The 21,826-nt window shown below is 41.3% G+C and overlaps 1 protein-coding gene across 1 annotated transcript in view; it reads left to right on the top strand.

The window, feature by feature from the left end:
• rev3l (REV3 like, DNA directed polymerase zeta catalytic subunit) overlaps positions 1-21,826 on the top strand; it is a 91,323-nt gene that overhangs the window by 35,067 nt on the left and 34,430 nt on the right. Inside the window, exons 2-7 of the mRNA XM_085432885.1 lie at positions 10,739-10,928; positions 11,359-11,433; positions 15,558-15,718; positions 18,553-18,685; positions 18,875-18,969; positions 20,226-20,330. Coding sequence (XP_085289011.1) covers positions 10,739-10,928; positions 11,359-11,433; positions 15,558-15,718; positions 18,553-18,685; positions 18,875-18,969; positions 20,226-20,330 — 759 coding nt within the window. The remainder of the gene's footprint in view (positions 1-10,738; positions 10,929-11,358; positions 11,434-15,557; positions 15,719-18,552; positions 18,686-18,874; positions 18,970-20,225; positions 20,331-21,826) is intronic.

Here is a 21,826-nt window from a genome sequence, read left to right as displayed (position 1 = left end):
CCCCTTTCCCTCATCCACCTGCTGGCCTCCACCACTTACTAATGTTACTGAATCTGTGGAAGCTCCGCCATAACCACCACCAAACAACTGAGTTATTTTTAGACATCAGCCAGCATCTGGCCAATCCACCACCTTTCATTGTTTATACCGTTACAAAAAAAAAACAAAAAACATTGGCCCATAAAAATGAAAATTCACCATCGGCCCACCGAGCAAATGCCCGGTATGCCCGATGGCCAGTCCAGCTATGGTCGTGCCATCAGTTAACCCTGTTAGAGCTAGAGCTGTGGGCTCTAGATATGAGATCCATGTAACTGATCATTAAATGTTCTTTAACCAGCAAGTCGGGCTGCTCGATTATGGCAAAAATTATAATCACGATTATTTTCACTGAAATTGAGATCTCGATTATTTGACGATATTTATTTAACCCTTTAAGACCTACCATAGAACCAAGTCCGCCAGAGCTTATATTATTTTTTTACATGTTGTAGTGCAATTTGTGGGAGCATTTCAAGTTGCTATACATCAATACAACTATTATAGCCCATATTTTAATATGTATGCATTAAGTCCATAGTAACTACATTAATTGCAAAAAAAAGTGCAATAAACTACAAAAAAATTGAAAATCGTTTTTGGTTTTGTTACATATACTTCTACTTGGAGAAATTTTAAGAGGTTTATCCCTCAAAACTTTAAATACAAAAAAGTTGCAAAAAATAGTTTACAACAACAGGAAATTTATTTTGAGTGTCTTCATAGTTTTATTTTGGAGATGCAGCAATTTTTATATACTGCAGGAAAAAAAAAACAATCCTATGATGCAAATTTGCAAAGAAAACAGCATGTGCATCAAAATAAACTATTTCCAGCAGTGCATTTCGAGTTCTAAGCATCCCAGAAACTATTCAGAAAAGTCAAACATGACTTATAAAAACTATTTTCCGCGAAAATGGCGGACATGCGATAGTTCGCTCTGACGTCTGTTTCAGTGTGGGAAGTGTTACAAACAGCTGATCGGATCGGCAAAGCGTGTTTCTGGAATATTATGTTTTTGTTCCTGCAAGCGCTTTTTATGCAATTTTTGCAAAGCTTTATGTGGAAGGAAACCGTGACCGAGGACAAGCTGATGGCATGAGATGCAAGTACAACTCCTCTGGTTTCATATGCAAAAAAAATTATTGCGCTAGCTTACGCGGTTCCGGTTCTATAGGGATTTAAAAATAGTTACACAAAACGGAGCGTGCAGCTCTGACCGGCTTTAAAGGGTTAACAATAACAATGTATTGGATAATGACTTTAAAAAATAATATAAAATAGTGTGCAAATACTGATAGCAGTGCAAATGTTTGCAATATAATAAATAAATAAAAAATGTAAACATCTATGTTTAGTGAACTTTGCAGTGTTGCTCTGGTGCAGCTACACCGTAGCAAAGTTTACACACTGTGTCTACTTGATCCACGTCTGACTCCGCGAACCCATAATGTTTCCACACCACCAACGGCAGTCACTCTCCTCTCCACATAACTTCTGCTTAGCTTTCCGAGCTTCCCTCGGGTCCTCTTCTTAATTGTTGTGACGCTGTTCGAAATGCAGAGAGGTGCGCTCGATTTGCCACACGGAGCAGCGCGAGAGTAAAGCACGAGGGAGGGGCTAATAATCGGCTCAGTCATTTTTAATGATCATTGAAAGCCCAGATCGTAATCGTGATTCAAATTCGATTAATTGAGCAGCCCTACCAGCAAGTTCCTATATACAGCAACAAGCATTAGTACTTCAAACCCCCCATTTCACTGCTAATGTCAATGACATTACAGGACCTGTTTTCATTTATTTATTTATTTTTTTACCAGGCTATAAACACAGCATTTTAAAATGAATGTCTAGGGGCACTTACTCTTTTGGAGCCAGTCTCTAGTGGCCACACAAGGAACTGCAGGTTTTGGCACGTCGTTTTTCTTTTTTAACCCTGGAGGTTGCTCTCTGTCGTCCTGACATTTTCTGGAGTTCATGTGTGGAAACGTTTAAATGGTATTGTGAACAAAGCCTTAAACCAGTTTTTGTCACAACTTATAAATTATCTACTTTAACTTCTCCATAGGGAGCTTGTTGCTTGAATCCTTTATAAACAATAAACCAAAATAGTAAAAAAAAAAAAAAAAAATTAATAGCACATAGCGCTGTCTTTTTATTTGTTAGAATATCTGTCTGTCTTTGTCCCAGGGTGGTTAACAACACTTGGCTGCTCCGCTGTCTCAGACTCACTTACTGGCTGGTTTTTATAGCTGAACTGCTTGGTAGTCATTTTACTGTCCCAGCAGTAGTCTGGGGCTTCTGTGCCAGTGCTGAGTCATAGAGCTTCAGTTACCACAAGGAGGTTGGAGGAGGGGGAGAAGAGCTCGAGTGGAGGAAGGCCATTGGCAGAGTGCTGTCTCACTGTCTCAGCACTCCTGCCCCAAAGATAACACCCAAGAGCTGTCACAGCCCCTCCCTCCCTACTGTTCTCATTCACAATTCCTCAGCAGGAAGGGAGATGGGAAACGGCACATTTGGCTGGGAACAGCTGAGATGTGTGGGAGCTGTCACTTCACCAGTAATGAAAACAAACTTCATCATTTTTCTATCTTTTCAGTATATCAGGTTGTATACCTTTGGGGTTTGGTCACGTCAGGCTCTTTCATCTTGAGGTTAACACAAATATTTTTCTGACATTTCAAAGCTAACAAGCCTAGACGAGCTCTTCTTCACAGGCTGGCCTGAGTGGGAGGAATCAGGTGTCCATTAAAAACAGCCGCTGTGTTTATCGGGAGAAAAATGAATAAGTCAGATATGACAGAAAGACGGACTGTTTGTCTCTGTAATGTGGGAAGTGTAATGAAAGATGTTCAGGCACCTGGAAAACTACAAACTCTTCCTTCTTCTCTTGTTCTCTTCGTGGCTTGCCTTTGCAGATAGAAGCAATGTCAGAAAGAACAATTTACATTGGAATTAAGCCAGAGCACTTTCTTATTTTATGGAAATCAGAGAAAAAGTGTGGTGAATCCTGAGGATGAAGTGATTTTTGTGATGCCTGATTGACAGATGTAGATTAGCCGTGCGCAGGTTTTGTTCTTTCTGATGCCTTAATTGGATGAGCACTTCAATGTACCGACAGTATGTCTGCAGAAATTTACCTCAGCTTAACAGGATGGATCGAGGAAGAAAAAGTTCTTAGTTAAATGCACAAAGGAGTCAGATGTTTTTCCTCTTTGAAACCCTGCTCAGTCCCCACTCCCTCTACTTCCTGTTGTTCTTATTTTTCTTCAGCTCCTGAAAACCTGCACTTCTAATTAGGGCTGGGCCGTATCATACCGTTCACGGTAATACCGGTATAATGTTGGGCAACAATACGAAAATGAAATATCGCGATAGAATATGGGTAAAACGCGCATGCGCAGTGCCTTTGTTTTCATACGCACATGGCGGGAAAAGCACGGTGGCGACGAAGAATTAGAAGGGCGAAAGCGGATCGTTGAATGAAACCGATGAACCAGAATTGGTTTGTAAAAATGCGAAAACTTCAGTGGTGTGGAACTGGTTTGGCTTTCGTCCGTCAGATACATAACAAAGCACTATTTTTGGTTGAGCATGCTAGCGGGCCGTCGTTATTACCGTGTTTTTTGGAAAATGCAGTGCACCTAAAATCAATCCTTTGATTTTTCTGAAAATCGACAGTGCCCTTTATAATCCCGTGTGCCTTATGTAGGAATTCTGGTTGTTTACTGACCTTGAAACTATTTTATGGGGTACATGGCACTCGAAAATCTGGCAAATGTTGTAGTACGACTTTGCTAAGCTACAAACCCGCACCGCTTGATGGATTGTCAGAGCATTACGGCTATCATAAGGAGGAGCCTTGCGGAGTGATACATACTGTGCTTCAACATAATATTACCGTATTGTGTGTATAACCTCTTTTTAAGTTTTGTGGATATTATACATGGTTATGCTGAAGATATGTCGGCCAATTTCCACTGGAAATGCCTTTTGGTTAAACTGTCAGCAAGAATTTTGCATTTGCACTGTTACATTTTTATATAACTTTAATGCACATAAAAAACAGCTGCTTGTTTAAGTGAAAATACATTGATGGGTTTTTTGCACTAATAAAGTTGTGGAGTTGTAAAGTATTTTGTCTAGTGTCAATTATATCGTCAGTTATATCGTTATCGTAAATTCGTACAATTTTCCATTGACAAATACATTTTTTGTTTCTCATCTTAGTTTCTGTCCTTCTGTTTCATTTTATTCTTTTTTGTTTTGTTTTTTATTTTCCTGGTGTTTGTCCCCCCCCTCTTTCCTCTCATGCAGACACACACCTCATGCCTGTCAGCTCTTCTCTTTCTGCTTTTTTAGACACACTCTCACTCCTTCTCCTTCTGTCTCTTTCTGTGGCCTGACCAGCTGGGTGGAAAGAATCACTTGTTTATCTCCCCTGCTGCCCGTCAGGGGCTTTTGCTTTGCTGCCACCGTTGCCTAGCAACTGCAGCAAAAGTCGGCATTGGCTGCTTATACAGAGACTGTGTGTGTGTGTGTGTGTGTGTGTGTGTGTGTGAGAGAGAGACTCCATGTTGACTCGGCAGGCTGAGGACAGACACGCCGCTCTCTTCACTCCCTCGGCGCAGAAGTGGTCGCCAGCCTTTGTGACTCCAGAGTAGGCACACTTACACAAACCTTAGCAGTGTTTAGTGTAGACACACAAACACATGGTACAAACAAGACTGGGACTTCCCGATCTCACAGTCTGTCTGCATGCCACGAGCCACCAATCCACATTTTCACTAGTGATCAGCTGATTGTCTTATTCAGTGAAATTTTCATTCCTTGGATGAAAATATAATTTTGCTTCTCCTTTTTTTTTTTTTTTTCTTTTCCCTTTTTATTTTGAGTTTCAAGATCACAAAAATTTGTTATTACGATTCTAACCGTGATCATGGTGATCTGTGGAATCAGTGACTTCTTTATGTCTTCCTGTGTTATGCTCACGTCTCATATATACAAATATTTGCTCCATGTCCTTTTCACTTCTACTTAAGGTAGCTGACAGAATCACCTGAATATAAATACAGAGTTAGCGCCGAGCATATACTTCATATAAAAGATGGACTTAATGGCATTTAATATGGGAGTCTTTGATCGATTCTCAAACAGCCATGACACAAACTGCAGTTCTAGCACTTGGATTATTACAGGGTAATCCCAAAAGTAAGCTCTAGATTTAAAACACGTGGGGATCGAGCTTTTCAGGCACTGGCACCTAGGCTGTGGAACTCTCTACCGTTGTCTTTACGCTGTCTAGACTCTACTGACTCCTTTAAAAAGCAGCTGAAGACATTTTTATACAAACGGGCTTTTAATTAATTTAATTAATTTTTACTTGTATGTCTGATCTTACTGTAAAGCACTTTGTGATTTTTATCTGTGAAATGTGCTATATAAATAAATTTTACTTACTTACTTACTTACTCTCCTTAAAAAAAAAAAAAAAAAGAAGAAAGAAATACAAACAACCGTTTATTTTTTATAATATTGACATCATTTCAAATGTTGAAGAATTATTTATTTTTCTACATTATTGCCATTTCGGCCGATGCATTATTTGTAGACAGTGTTCCAGTTTGACAATGCCCATGTCATACCAGCTCACCGCCATGTCCTTCAAACAAACGTTTTTCAAATTTTTTGCTTTGCCTAATAAAGAGCAGTAATGTACAGTCCAAAATCAGCTGTTTGACTTTCTGCTTACGAAAAGACTTTGACAATCAGTGCCTCACAGGCACAGTTTTGTTTAAGTATTTCTAGCAATCAAGTAATTGATAAATCCAATAATTGTTGCGTATCTAATCATTGTTAATGGGAAACAGTGCGGGCTTACAAGCATCATTGTAAACACATCCATATCTCCTGTCACTATGAGTAGCTCTGCTTGTATGAGCTCCAGCACAGTAGATGCCTGATTCTGGCATGTTCTGAGGATCTCATTGTCTTTCAGCACCACGTTCCATCTTGCATCACCCTCCCTTTCCTGTTCAGATGCCCTGACATGTATCTTGGTGAAGAAAATGCTGGGAATATTTCTTTTGCTTTTTTTTTTTTTTTTTTTTTTGAGGTGCCATCTTGGGGGGTCTCGACAATGGTGCCCCGAGGACTGCGGCACTGCATCATACACAGCATCTGTCAAACACAGAATGAGGATGGAGACTTGGCAAGCTGTGGGTATATGTGTGTGGGGTAGAGGAAGAATGCCAGAAGCTCCCCTTTTCACTCTCCTCTGTTCTCCCTGTGATGATTGTGAGGAAGTCTCTGGGCATGTGCAGACACGTCTGGGCAAGAGTCAAGCTCTTGCTCAATGCTGCCTCCTCCTGTCCAACTGCCTGTCAGCCTGTCAGTGATGCAAGATAAGCAGACAGAAAGAGGCTTGGCATGGATGAGCCTTACCACCCTCTGCCTTCGTTGTAAGTTAATTTTCACACTGCTGTTCTTATTCTCTACGTGAGGCTTAAGACAGCAGATAAAAGCTCTGGCCCAGGCTGATAATCGCAGCGAGAGAATGAATCGGAGCATCTGCAGTACAGATCACCTCTGATAACTTCAGTGTGCTTGTCAATGATGGAGCAGCGTTTTGTCACACCGTTGGGTCAGCCGGCGCAGAGCTGCAGTATTCCTAACTTCACATCGACCTCTGTGCTGCACTCCTCCCACACTTTTCCTGTCTTTTTCTGTGGAGTTTTTCAGCTAATTAGCTGGATTTAATAAACTGACAAGGAAAATGTTTACATATGTCAGTACTGAAAGCTGTTTTCCCTTAGACTCCAATATTACTGGAAGTGTTTTTACAACCACAGCTCTCACTGTCTGGTGGCCTTCAGATAGGAGATTTAAGGCAATTCCACATTGGCTTAATTTTTTTTTTTTGCTAGAAGCTTTGTCCAAGTTTTATACTGTCTTTGGTTTTATCCCAACATTTTCTTAAATGATACAATTATCAGCTGTAATGAAGCAGTGCAACTGCTAAGAATAAGAGCTTGCATAAACACCATCACCACAATTGAGCGCTGGCACTGATTGGACACTGATCTTCGGATTCCCAGAAGAGATATGAGCTGTACAGAACGTATTTCTAATGATCAGCAGCTTACATTATAGTCTGATGTGCATTTCGATGTAAGAGACTTGGAAAACATGATAATTAATTGTAATCCTGCTTTAATAATTCAATTCAATTCAATTCAATTCAATTTTATTTATATAGCGCCAAATCACAACAAAAGTCGCCTCAAGGCGCTTCATAGATACAGAGAAAAACCCAACAATCATATGACCCCCTATGAGCAAGCACTTTGGCGACAGTGGGAAGGAAAAACTCCCTTTTAACAGGAAGAAACCTCCGGCAGAACCAGGCTCAGGGAGGGGCGGCCATCTGCTGCGACCGGTTGGGGTGAGAGAAGGAAGACAGGATAAAGACATGCTGTGGAAGAGAGACAGAGGTTAATAACAGATATGATTCAATGCAGAGAGGTCTATTAATACATAGTGAGTGAGAAAGGTGACTGGAAAGGAAAAACTCAATGCATCATGGGAATCCCCCGGCAGCCTACATCTATTGCAGCATAACAAAGGGAGGATTCAGGGTCACCTGGTCCAGCCCTAACTATATGCTTTAGAAAAAAGGAAAGTTTTAAGCCTAATCTTAAAAGTAGAGATAGTGTCTGTCTCCCGAATCCAAACTGGAAGCTGGTTCCACAGAAGAGGGGCCTGAAAACTGAAGGCTCTCCCTCCCATTCTACTTTTAAATACACTAGGAACAACAAGTAGGCCTGCAGAGCAAGAGCGGAGCGCTCTAATAGGGTGATATGGTACTACAAGGTCATTAAGATAAGATGGGGCCTGATTATTTAAGACCTTGTATGTGAGGAGCAGGATTTTGAATTCAATTCTGGATTTAACAGGAAGCCAATGAAGGGAAGCCAAAACAGGAGAAATATGCTCTCTCTTTCTAGTCCCTGTCAGGACTCTTGCTGCAGCATTTTGGATTAGCTGAAGGCTTTTCAGTGAGTTTTTTGGACATCCTGATAATAATGAATTACAGTAGTCCAGCCTGGAAGTAATAAATGCATGAACTAGTTTTTCAGCGTCACTCTGAGACAGGATATTTCTAATTTTAGAGATGTTGCGCAAATGGAAGAAAGCAGTCTTACATATTTGTTTAATATGTGCGTTGAAGGACATGTCCTGGTCAAAAATGACTCCAAGGTTCCTCACAGCGTTACTGGAGGCCAAGGTAATGCCATCCAGAGTAAGAATCTGGTTAGATACCATATTTCTAAGATTTTCAGGGCCGAGTACAATAACCTCAGTTTTATCTGAATTAAGAAGCAGAAAGTTAGCGGCCATCCAGGTCTTTATGTCTTTAAGACATTCCTGCAGTTTAACTAATTGGTGTGTGTTATCTGGCTTCATGGACAGATAGAGCTGGGTGTCATCTGCATAGCAGTGAAAATGTATGCTATGTCTTCTAATGATGCTGCCTAAGGGAAGCATGTATAATGTAAACAGAATTGGTCCTAGCACTGAACCCTGTGGAACTCCATAATTAACCTCAGTGTGTGAAGAGGACTCTCCATTTACATGCACGAATTGGAGTCTATTAGATAGATATGATACAAACCACTGCAGTGCAGTACCTGTAATACCTACAGCATGTTCTAATCGCTCTAATAGGATATTATGATCAACAGTATCGAACGCTGCACTGAGGTCTAGCAGGACAAGCACAGAGATGAGTCCACTGTCAGAGGCCATAAGAAGATCATTTGTAACCTTCACTAAAGCTGTTTCTGTGCTGTGCTGAGCTCTGAAACCTGACTGAAACTCTTCAAATAAACCATTCCTCTGCAGATGATCTGTTAGCTGTTTGACAACTACTCTTTCAAGGATTTTTGATATGAAAGGAAGGTTGGAGATTGGCCTATAATTAGCTAAGACTGCTGGGTCTAGAGATGGCTTTTTGAGTAAAGGTTTAACTACAGCCAGCTTGAAGGCCTGTGGTACATAGCCGATTATTAGAGATAGGTTGATCATATTTAAGATCGAAGAATTAATTAATGGCAGGACTTCTTTGAGCAGTTTTGTAGGAATGGGGTCTAAAAGACAGGTTGATGGTTTGGAGGAAGTAATTATTGAAGTTAACTCAGAAAGATCAATTGGAGAAAAAGAGTCTAACTTAATATCAATGGTACTAAGAGTAGCTGTAGATAATATTACATCTGTGGGATGATTATTGGTAATTTTTTCTCTAATGATAAAAATTTTATTTGTGAAGAAGTTCATGAAGTCATTACTAGTTAACGTTAAAGGGATGGTTGGCTCAAAAGAGCTCTGACTTTTTGTCAGCCTGGCTACAGTGCTGAAGAGAAACCTAGGGTTGTTCTTATTTTCTTCAATCAGTGATGAATAGTAAGATGTTCTGGCTTTGCGGAGGGCTTTCTTATAAAGCAGCAAACTATTTCTCCAGGCTAAATGATGATCCTCTAGATTTGTGACACGCCATTTCCTCTCCAGATTACGAGTCATCTGCTTTAGGGTACGTGTTTCAGAATTATACCACGGAGTCAGGTACTTCTGATTTGAGGCCTTAGTTTTCACAGGAGCTACAGTATCCAGAGTCGTACGTAGTGAGGAGGTGAAATTATTAACAAGATAATCGACCTCTGTTGGGGTAGCGTTCAGATAGCTACTCTGCTCTCTGTTGGTACAGGGCATTGAAGATGATAACAGTGGGTGGATTATATTCTTAAACTTAGTTACAGTGCTTTCAGAAAGACATCTACTTTGATAAAGTCTACTCTTCACCGCTGTGTAATCAATTATTGTAAAAGTAAATGTTATCAGGAAATGATCAGACAGGAGAGGGTTTTCAGGAAACACTGTTAAATGTTCAGGTTCGATGCCATATGTTAAAACAAGATCTAGAGTGTGATTAAAGTGGTGGGTGGGTTCTTTTACATTTTGAGAGAAACCAATTGAGTCTAATAACAGATTAAATGCCATGTTGAGGCTGTCATTTTTAGCATCTACATGGATGTTAAAATCACCCACAATAATTATTTTATCTGAGCTCAGAACTAAATTAGATATAAAGTCTGAGAAATCAGACAGAAACTCTGTGTAAGGCCCAGGTGGACGATAGATGATAACAAGTAAGACTGGTTTCTGAGTTTCACAGCTGGGGTGGACAATGTTAAGCATCAGGCTTTCAAATGAATTAAAAGTCTGTCTTGGTCTTTCATTAATTAATAGGCTGGTGTGAAAAATTGCTGCCACACCGCCCCCTCGGCCTGTGCTTCGAGATTTCTGGTAGTTAGAATGGCTCGGGGGTGTTGATTCATTTAAACTAACATAATCATCCTGCTGCAACCAGGTTTCTGTAAGGCAGAGTAAATCAATTTGTTGATCAATTATTAAGTCATGTACTAACAGAGACTTGGAGGAGAGAGACCTAATATTTAATAATCCACATTTCACTGTTTTACTCTTTGGTTCAGATGTGGATACTGTATTGTTCTTTCTTTGTGATTGTTTATGTTTAAGTTGTTTGTTGCTGGTTTTTAGTTTGTTTTTTGTCTTTTTGGAAGCTGACACAGTCTCTATGGAGATGGGTTTTTGGGTAATAGAGTTTCTTATTGCGTTGCAGGCCAGAAGACGTGTCTCCACCTCCACGGTGTGTTCCCCTACATCTACGTGCCGTACGACAACTATGGGCAGCAGCCAGAGCGCTACCTGCGGCAAGTGGCCTTCAGCATCGACAGGGCCCTCAACGTCGCCATGGGAAACCCCACCTCCAACAACCAACATGTCTTCAAGGTGGTGCTGGTCTCCGGCATGTAAGTAACTTGTGTTTGCTGTGTTGTACCGACACAACTGAGCTGAGATTTGCTTCAGAAAGCAGCTTGACTGCACACTTTGGTAAAGGTTGTTGTTAAACACAGCCTTTCTGAAACAACAAAGGGTGTGTGAGCCAACAATTGTGACTTAAGACTTCTCTAAACACTCAGTTTCAGATATACGTATTCTAAGTTTTCATGTCACATTATTGCTAATTCAGTTACTCAGACTCTCGTCAGGTTCAGAGTCCACTTTAAGATTGTGGTTTTAGCTTTTAGAGCTCTGCATGGACAAGCACCACTGTGCACCAGAGAACCTTTACTTTCTGTGACCTGTCTATATGTGTATGTATACATTACTTTAACATGTGTATGTGATGCAGGTTTACATATTGAATGCCTTTTTTTTTTTTTTCTTCTTTTCTTTCAGGCCTTACTATGGTTATCACGCCAAGGAGAAGCTCTTTATGAAGATCTATTTATACAATCCTCAGATGGTCAAGAGGTAAGGATCGAAGCAGTTTAATGTGAGCAGAGATCATCCCAGCCTCCTGTTGTTTGAATGCCACACTGTGCGCACGAGTCTGCCAGCTTACTAAACTGAAATCGATCGCTGCGTATTCAGCTGTACTCATTGATTGGCTGAGTGTGTGTCCATGCATGAAAGCACACGGGAAGACTGTGAATTATTTGCCAGAGTGATCAGTGTTGGTGTTGAAAGTGTGAGTGGAGCTACTGATTTGAGGCTTGGCAGAGAGCGAGTAACTCTGTTAGAGAGAGAGGGACAGGCTGGAGGAACGAATGATGTATCGCTGGGAGGGGAGGGGTGGGGTGAAGGAAGGAAGGTGGAAAAGTAGACTGGCCTTGTATGTGTGTAAGTATGTTTAAGGTTTGGTTGCATTTTTGCCAGGTGTCAAAATAAAAATTTTTTAAGGTGAAACTGCAAATTTTATTTGTAATTACATGTATAATTGGATGTGAATATATATATTTAGGCTATACCAGACCTTCCCAAAGTGTGGGGCCGGCGCGGTATGAAAGGGGGGAAAAAAACAACGACAAAAAACAACGCTTGGACGCTGCTAGCATGGGGCACCTCCACAAACGCAAAGCAGGAGATGAAGCATTGCTGAATATGTTTCCAAACCAACTTCATTCTAAGCCAAAGACTAGAAAATATGGTGAAGCATATCTGCCCTTTGGCTTCACCTGCACAAGTGCCAAGGTAGGTCTCCCCTGCAGAATTGGTTTTCCCTTCGTCGAGAGCACGCACTGGGCTCTCCAAATCAGGGACAAACAGTGTCCCACATTCTTGATTTTTAGTTCACAAACACTTGTTGTAATGACTAACTACTCCTGACATTTTGGAGATGTTAGCTCTTTATACAGTAAAGTTACAGTGGGATACAAATAATATCAGGCTGATCCTGCCATGATTTGTTCCCCCGGTTCAAATCGCGGACAAACAGGATCCCACAGCTGTTTATGTTTTTGTTTTTAAACCCATTTTGCACAGAGAGACATTTTTTGAAAAATGTATTGATAGCAATGTTGAATATTATTACACAGGAAAAAAAACAAATTACACCATGACGCCTCTGCCTTTCTAAATGGAGGGACAGTAACTGCATGTGTAAGCGTGTAAAACCTGAAGATAGTCAGATTAACAGTATTTTGTCTCTATCTGCCATTCTGCAATTCATGTCATGTAAACAATAACGTGGCGCACAGCGTGATGTGAAAAAAGGCACATACCTTTAACGTTGCGTGACGAACTCTGTATTCCTCGTCCACACGTAAAGGCAAAAAAAGGAGTTTTAAAAAATCTCAGTTTTTGGTGATTCGAAACGCCGTTTACGTGTGGACGAAAGGTCCAAACGCATAGAAACGGCTGCGTTTTCAAAAATACCCGTGTAGGTGCGGACGTAGCGTAAAAGAGTTAGTAGTTTATTTTCTTACTACCTGTAATTTATTGCAGTTTACTTGTATTTGCTTAATTGTTTACTAAATGTTTGAGGTGTGAAATAAACCGCAATGGAGCAAAATATGGGCGTGTGTGGTTGGAGGATGTGTTTGTGCGTGCGTGTGCGCTCACGCGCGGGGGGGCGAGCATTTTTCTTGTAAAACAAAGAGGGGCCTAGCGAAAAAAGTTTGGGAACCACTGGCTTAGCGTTCATCCTGGGTTCAAACCCACTTGGGGTCTTTGTACAGGGAGTGCAGAATTATTAGGCAAGTTGTATTTTTGAGGAATAATTTTATTATTGAACAACAACCATGTTCTCAATGAACCCAAAAAACTCATTAATATCAAAGCTGAATGTTTTTGGAAGTAGTTTTTAGTTTGTTTTTAGTTTTAGCTATTTTAGGGGGATATCTGTGTGTGCAGGTGACTATTACTGTGCATAATTATTAGGCAACTTAACAAAAAACAAATATATACCCATTTCAATTATTTATTTTTACCAGTGAAACAATATAACATCTCCACATTCACAAATATACATTTCTGACATTCAAAAACAAAACAAAAACAAATCAGCGACCAATATAGCCACCTTTCTTTGCAAGGACACTCAAAAGCCTGCCATCCATGGATTCTGTCAGTGTTTTGATCTGTTCACCATCAACATTGCGTGCAGCAGCAACCACAGCCTCCCAGACACTGTTCAGAGAGGTGTACTGTTTTCCCTCCTTGTAAATCTCACATTTGATGATGGACCACAGGTTCTCAATGGGGTTCAGATCAGGTGAACAAGGTGGCCATGTCATTAGTTTTTCTTCTTTTATACCCTTTCTTGCCAGCCACGCTGTGGAGTACTTGGACGCGTGTGATGGAGCATTGTCCTGCATGAAAATCATGTTTTTCTTGAAGGATGCAGACTTCTTCCTGTACCACTGCTTGAAGAAGGTGTCTTCCAGACAGTAGGCAGTAGGACTGGGAGTTGAGCTTGACTCCATCCTCAACCCGAAAAGGCCCCACAAGCTCATCTTTGATGATACCAGCCCAAACCAGTACTCCACCTCCACCTTGCTGGCGTCTGAGTCGGACTGGAGCTCTCTGCCCTTTACCAATCCAGCCACGGGCCCATCCATCTGGCCCATCAAGACTCACTGTCATGTCATCAGTCCATAAAACCTTAGAAAAATCAGTCTTGAGATATTTGTTGGCCCAGTCTTGACGTTTCAGCTTGTGTGTCTTGTTCAGTGGTGGTCGTCTTTCAGCCTTTCTTACCTTGGCCATGTCTCTGAGTATTGCACACCTTGTGCTTTTGGGCACTCCAGTGATGTTGCAGCTCTGAAATATGGCCAAACTGGTGGCAAGTGCCATCTTGGCAGCTGCACGCTTGACTTTTCTCAGTTCATGGTCAGTTATTTTGCGCCTTGGTTTTTCCACACGTTTCTTGCGACCCTGTTGACTATTTTGAATGAAACGCTTGATTGTTCGATGATCACGCTTCAGAAGCTTTGCAATTTTGAGACTGCTGCATCCCTCTGCAAGATATCTCACTATTTTTGACTTTTCTGAGCCTGTCAAGTCCTTCTTTTGACCCATTTTGCCAAAGGAAAGAACGTTGCCTAATAATTATGCACACCTGATATAGGGTGTTGATGTCATTAGACCACACCCCTTCTCATTACAGAGATGCACATCACCTAATATGCTTAATTGGTAGTAGGCTTTCGAGCCTATACAGCTTGGAGTAAGACAACATGCATGAAGAGGATGATGTGGACAAAATACTCATTTGCCTAATAATTCTGCACTCCCTGTATGTGGAGTCTGCATGTTCCCCCATTTTCTCTAAGAACTGTTGTTTCTCCTGCCTTTGGAAAACATGCAAGGTTAATGCTGCCGATGTTAGCCCCGGACACTCTTGGAAAAGAGATTGTAAATCTCAAGAGTTTCACTCACTGATTAAGTAAAGTTTGATTAGATTAACTACCCAGTATTTCCAGTAGTTGTCATATTCAGACTATGTAAGAGGGGCCTGTATGGAAGCCTTTGTATAGACAAATCAGTAATTCTCTGTCTTCGTATGACTGAATGGTAAAACTTCTAAACATTTAAACTTTTCTTGGGGCTGTATGTGGACTAAAGTGTATATGAAGATGTAGACATTTTATATTAAATTAAAGCATGCCAATAAACTAAAATTCTGGGCCTAAGTGAAACTGAATTTACTAGCCCCACTTTACATGTACTTGGAGCCTGTCTCAAACATCAATGTGCTTGATTTTCTGAAGCTTGTGTAGTTAAACATTCCTAATTTCACAGTGGGGTAATGTAGATATGAGCCAGTCCTTGACATTTTGGCCTCTGCTGTGCAGCTTGATAAAAATGTGGTATGACATCTCTGTGATCTCTCTCTCATCCTCAGAGCATGCCCTCAGAGCAAAAAGGAACAAAATGATTAAGCTTTGCTGAGAAAACTTTATCAGATACAACTTGTAGCAATCCTTGATTTCAAGGCAGACCGCAGTTGTGTCTGGTCTCCACCAAAAACGCTTTCTCTCGAGCTGGGGGAGCATTTGTTCAGTTGTGTGTAAGCGGTTGAATGTTTTTTCTTTAAACACCAAGTGGCACATGTATCTTTTTATTTTAAATGGAGCAATCTGTGTTTGCTGCAGAGTGTGCGAGCTGCTGCAAAGCGGAGCCGTGATGAACAAGAGTTACCAGCCTCATGAGGGCCACATCCCCTACCTGCTGCAGCTTTTCATAGACTACAACCTGTACGGCATGAACCTGGTTAACCTGGCAGCTGTCAAGTTTCGAAGCAGCCAGAAAAAAGGTAAGGGATTTGGACAGGGAGAGCACAGATTTCCGATCTTGTCTTCTTCTCTTTTTTTGTTTGAGTTTTCTGTCAGTTTTTTCTTCGTACCTTGTCATCAAAATCTAATTTTAGCATCTGATTGTAGTACTGACCGATAAACATTTTCCTCATACTTGGAAAAACCCATAGATTTAATCTGACACTTACCCTCGTGTACTTTAGGATGCAGGACAGGCTGCTCTTTTTTTTTTTTTTATCAGTTGGCAGTGCCTTTTTTTTTTAACTCATTACTTGATTGTTCCCTGATTGCTCGGCAGGGATGAGAGCAGGCCAGGGAAGGGTTGCCATGCCTTATGTCATATTGAATTAGTCTTGATCTCCCCTCAGCCTCAGGATGCCTCTGTTGTCTTTTTCTCTGTTTTCATCCCTAATGTTGTCCTCACGTTTCCCTTCACGTTTTGTCTTGTGGTCTTTGCTCTTTTCTCTCTCTTTCTCTCTGAACTTTCTTTTTCTGACCTCTTTGTCTTTCTTTCTGACTTGTTCCTTTCGTTAATGGCCAAAGGTGAAATACAGAGGACGCATACCTCCATATGAAAGTAACAAGTGGAAAAGTATGAGGACAGGAATGGCAAGCAGATACTGGGGATCAGTAGCCCGCAGTCTCAGACTCTTCATTTTATTTGTCTGAGCTCCCTGTAGCCTGTGGAGCCGTGTCACATCTACAGAGTAACAGATTAGACACCTGCTGCAGCTGCTCTAGGTTTTGGCTCCTGTTTGATTTATAAGGTGAATACATAGCAGAAGTTGGATGTGACAGTCTGTGAACAAGCAAAACATGGGAGACACTTTTCATGCTGTCTTTATCTAATATTAGCCACACTGCAAGCAGCTCTATAAAAATAAACCATTTACCCTGTAGAATTACAACAGGTTTGAATGATGTTCATTGCTTCTGTCTTTCTTTGTGTCTTCTTACACATGAAGTGGTGTTTGACCAATGTGAAAAACAGTATTTCCTCCTTTTTCTTCACCGGCTACCATCAAGTTTGTAGTTTACTTTTGCCATTATCCGCTTAGCAGAGAAGTACACAGCTGACTGATGTGGCTGTTTAATTTAGATAACATAAGAACCAGTTTCCTGTTGGGTTCTGCAGTCTGCATCGGACGACTCGGGGTGAGCATTTTCACTGCCACCATGATTTTGGTTTTTTTAACATAAATCTTTTTATTTATATATTTTGGGAGCCAGAAGTGACTATTTGGACGACAAGGTGGTGACCTACGTCTTCAGCTACTGCTAGTTATCTTATCAAGCTACATCCATAAAATGTACAGGTGCATCACAGAGACACACATACGTGCTAATTATTGCTAACTAACAGACTAATGAAATAGAATTTCACATATTAAAAATGAAGCACAGAGGGCTGCTAGCTACAGCTTTCACCCAGATTATAAAATATTATACTGGCTTCTCAAAAGCTTTTAATGCTGTAAAGTTTGATAACTTTACATGGGTGTCTATGGGGATTGACTCAGTCTCTAGTGGTCATTAGAAGAACTGCAAGCTTTAGAAATTTCATTAGCTTAATTTTTATAGCCCTCTATTTGTGTTGGCAGCAAGGGAAGGAAAAATTCCCTTTTAACAAAAAGAAACCTGTGGTGTGACCAGGCTTGCAAAACAGCGGTCATCTGCTGCAACAGGTTCGGGGTGAGAGGAGGGAGACGGGACAGAAGAGACACTGTGGAAGAGAGCAGGAGCTGAATAATATCTAGTCATCAAATACAAAGCGGTATATAAACAAATAAAGTCTGAAGAACCAAAAAAATGTGTCATTCTCCAAAGCTTGTGGACCTACATGTATCTATGATTTGTGCTACAGTGAGCTGAACTCTTGATATCTCTGTATTGATCTGCTTCACGTAACCCCTGGAGAGAGGTGGTAGTGTGTGGGCTTGAAGCTCAGCAGTGTCTTGGACCTCACAGTGGTAGTGTCACGCTGGGGGTTTCTCTTCAGATCTTTGGTGAATCTTACCCAACTCCTCTCGCCCCTCGTAGGCACTAAAACCCCTGATTGCCAACTCTGTTTGATCTGAGTTTAGGCCTAAACTCAGCCTTCTGGTCGTCGTGCCCAATCAGACCTCTCTCCACACTCCCAGAGAGCATCCCGCCCAGCAGGACCACCTTCACTTGTGAGGCCATTAAAGACTCCAGACAGGAAATTCCACACTTGTTCTTTTAATAAAGTTCTTTTATAGAAGTCCTCACGCCTGACTGTCCTCCAACAAAAGCACAGTTCCCGTGTTTGATCCACCTCTACACTGATGCAATCAATGGAAAAGGGCTCCAGTGTTCCCCTTACAACAAAGAAACCAAAATGCTCCAATAATGGGTACACCAGTTTACATTTTCTGCTCCCCTCAATGTCCAACTTGAAAGGAAGTTCCTAATCTGGGATCAAGCAGCAGAATAATAATAGACTGAGCTGGTAAAATGGGCCAATTCAAGATAAATGAAACCCTTAATGTGTTTTGAAGTCCATTCAACAACTTGAACACTCTGGCCTCCTAAATACTGAGATTAAAAAGTGTCACAGGTACCAAAAGAACTCTCCATGTAACAAAACAATGTTTTATTGTGCTTACCTTTGCTGCATTAAAGAAAGGAGGATAATCATGATTCATTATACCTCAGATTCTCTAACAGTGTGGATCGCAGTTTAATTGCTAAGAAATGGCAGCACTGAGCAGTTAATCAATCTGCATGAAATGAAAACCCTGTGGTTATCCAAATACCGTTACTGTGATCCTCTCATGTGCCTCTTATGTATATCTCTGTATATGGTTAACAGATGAAGCAAAGGCAGACCCAGAAGGATCGGCGTTCAGGAGCATCAGCCCCTGGAAGGCTCCCTGTACGTCCAAGCTCAACGACAGCACCATAGGAGGCACATTCGTCCGCTGGGAGGAGAACGCCATACCCAGGCGAGTCTCGCCACATCTTAGTCTAAGCAGAATCTGAATGCACTGTTTTTGGCTTATGTCCGAGCTGCAGTGGATATTAGTTCTCCGTAAAGATAATTGAAAACCAAAATGGTAGCTTGTTTTTATTCATTTATTCCCCCCCCCCCCCTTTTTTTTTTTTTTTTTTTTTCTAATGTTCACTGACTGTAGCTCTTTAGTCCTGGATGAGGTGGAGAGGCAGAGCACCTGTGAGCTGGAGGTTGATGCTGTTGCTGTGGATGTTCTCAACCGCCTCGAAATCGAAAGTAAGTTCACTCAGTATTGCAGCCACAAACTTAAGAAAGCAACGGGTGGGGGAATGTGAAATTCAAGTTAAAGCACAGAAGAGTGATGGACTGCTCTGACGGCTGCGACACATCGAATCTGTTATCAGCCCCAAATACAAACATCGTGGATCTGACCTAATCCGTCCAATCACAGAGGATGGGATAGAGGGTTAAAACGAACCAGGGACAATAAAGACAGATGCTGTCATCTGGCAAAGTAATGTAGTGCCAGAGCAGATGCAGCTTTTGTTCCTGAAAGATTTGTTTTAATCGCACACATCTGGATCTGTTGTTTTAGCGTGTGAAAGAAAGAAAGAGAGGTCATTCTTGCACTTACAATCTGAGCGGTGCCAGTTTTGCTGAACGTTGTGTTGTCTTAAAAGCAGTCCTTCCATCTGGGCTGTAAAGATGCTTTGAGTTTTATCATTGAAATCAGATGGGACCTAACAAGCTTAAACCACACAAAGAATCTGTCTTAAAGTGAAAAGAGAGGCCGTGATAGACAACAAGTGCGTGTGTTCTGCACTTATGAACTATTACAGTTTGTAAAGCCAGGGCTTTTTCTCAGGAACTTTATTTTCCTGGGAGCTAGAAGATTCCTTCTAAGCTTTGCTTGTGTCTTAAAAACAGCAAAGATTAGGCAGATTAGGACTAGAAGATTTCAGAAAGTTCTGTGGAAAGTCCTAACAATGTGACTGAATGAGAACTGATAAGTTTAGATGTAAGGGTTAAAGAGAGAGTGGGGCTTGGAGGTGAGGTTAACCATTCTCTGGAAAAATTATCCAGAGAATCACTGCTTCACCCTATTAACATAATATTGGTATATAATAACTGGTCTGTGGGATGTGTAGGATGTGTATTGTCAGGTGCAAGTTATCTGTGTGTTGATAAAGCTGTTATTGTGATATGTGTGTGTAAAGATGCCCACTGCTTTTGTTCTTCCTGCTTCCTATTTTAAGGCTGCAGATTTTGGATGAAATAATGACTCTGCACCTCATCTTCTTTCCACATTATTTCTTTAATTGCGGTGTTGGAGCTGCATGACTGTGTAATGACTGCTATACAGACAGAGCAGAAGTCCTGCTGTGGAAACATGTGCAAAAAACTATGCAGTAGTTCTTGCAGTTAAAAACAACTTTATGAGTTGATGTTGTTAAGCACAGCTTTATATAAACACCGTGTTTGAGGGTACAGAGTTTGAGTATTTTTGTGCTTAATTCTCCATTTTTTTCCAGATCAAATTGGCAGGAATCCTGGCCTGCAGGCCATCTGGGAGGATGAGAAGCAGAGGAGGAGAGAGAAGAACCAGCCCTCCCAGATTGAAACCCCCGAGTCACAAGGTACAGGCATTCACCATGGAAAATCTTAGCTTTGTCTAAGTCAGTCTATGGTTTTCTGTTTAATTTCTCTGCGATCTGGGAATAATGGAAAATGTATGAGTATGGTTAACTGTATATAAAAGATGGTCATAGTCACTATGCTGTCACCCATTCATTTCTTAACTCTTCAGTTTCACCATTTGGGTCATTCCCATTGGTTGTTTGGAGCCAGAAGTGACTGTTTTTGGAGCTAGCAGGCTTGGTTATCAAGCGAGGCTCATAAACTGAACGCGTGCAATGCACAGGGACACAAATCTGCTCATTAGTGCAAAGTAAAACATATTTTCATGAAACAAAGCAGGCTGTGTTGTTTGTCAGGTGATTCCATTATCAGGCATCGAAAGAACAAATGTGATGTAGAGGTCCAGCAAATGGAATTGGCAGAGAGCTTTTGGCTAGACAGACTTCTGTTGGCACACTTGTCAATAACAACAGCCACACCTTATCAGTATTCAGTTGGATTAGTTTTAAAAAGAAAATCACCCATGCTGCACCCAGCATCTGATCTACTTCTTGAGGAATTGCCCTTTTTTGGCGATTCTTCCATCCCCCAGAATTGCTAGTGCTGAAAGCGTAAACAGTGCCTATGCTGGAACAGTGTAAGAACACAGCGTATCACAGCTTAATGTTTATGGAGCTGCATAGCCACAGACTTTGGCCATGTGACACAGTACCCATGCTGGCTACTGCCCTCAGCAGCTGCAAAGCGAGCGTCAGAAGTGACCCACGAAGCAGCAGGAGAATGCAGCCTGGTCTGGTGAATCACATTTTCTTCGACGTTATGCCAAAGGCCGGGCGCACGTCTCATTTATCTGGAAAGAAGAGCTGGCCTGCATGATTCGCTTTTAAAGAAGGCCAGTATGATGCTCTGCAGCGTAATACTTACTAAACATAGTTACAGGCCACCTACATCATTTCACCGACGCTAATCTAATTGATGCAGAGGTTTCAGCAGGATAATGTGCTTTGTTCATACTGCTCAGGAATGGTTTGACCAACATGACAAATTGTAAATTAACTTTTGAATTTCTCAATTCAGAGGAGAGGAGATGTTTTGAAACGTTGATTTGGATGCAAAATTCTTCGGTTCTAATGTGCGGGGAGTCTCATTTCAGTGGCGCCAGTGTTTCTGGTTACTGTGAAAGAGTTTTGAGAATGTCTGGAGGCAGTGTAGACTGTGGCTCACTGTGTTCTTCTATCATGTTATGCTTCTCTTTGTCCAACTGTGGCATCTGTCTTAGTTTTGTTAGAATTTTCCATTACCTCCACAAGTCAGAGTTATAATTCAAAGAGCTGTCCATATGATCGGTGGGAAAGCACTGTCTTTAAACTGCAAACCCTTTGAATCTTGCCAAAGTCTGATTCTCCCCGAACACACACACACACACACACACACACACACACACACACACACACACACACAGAGCTGTCATGGAAATAGGCTGCCAAATAATCAG

The sequence above is a fragment of the Copadichromis virginalis genome, linkage group LG15 (genome assembly GCF_057382275.1).
Source record: "Copadichromis virginalis isolate Kocher_CV1m ecotype Utaka linkage group LG15, C_Virginalis_male_GT1.1, whole genome shotgun sequence".
In the NCBI taxonomy this organism is placed as follows: domain Eukaryota; kingdom Metazoa; phylum Chordata; class Actinopteri; order Cichliformes; family Cichlidae; genus Copadichromis; species Copadichromis virginalis.
Note: the sequence above shows the minus strand (reverse complement) of the source record. Positions and strands in the feature narration are given on the sequence as shown.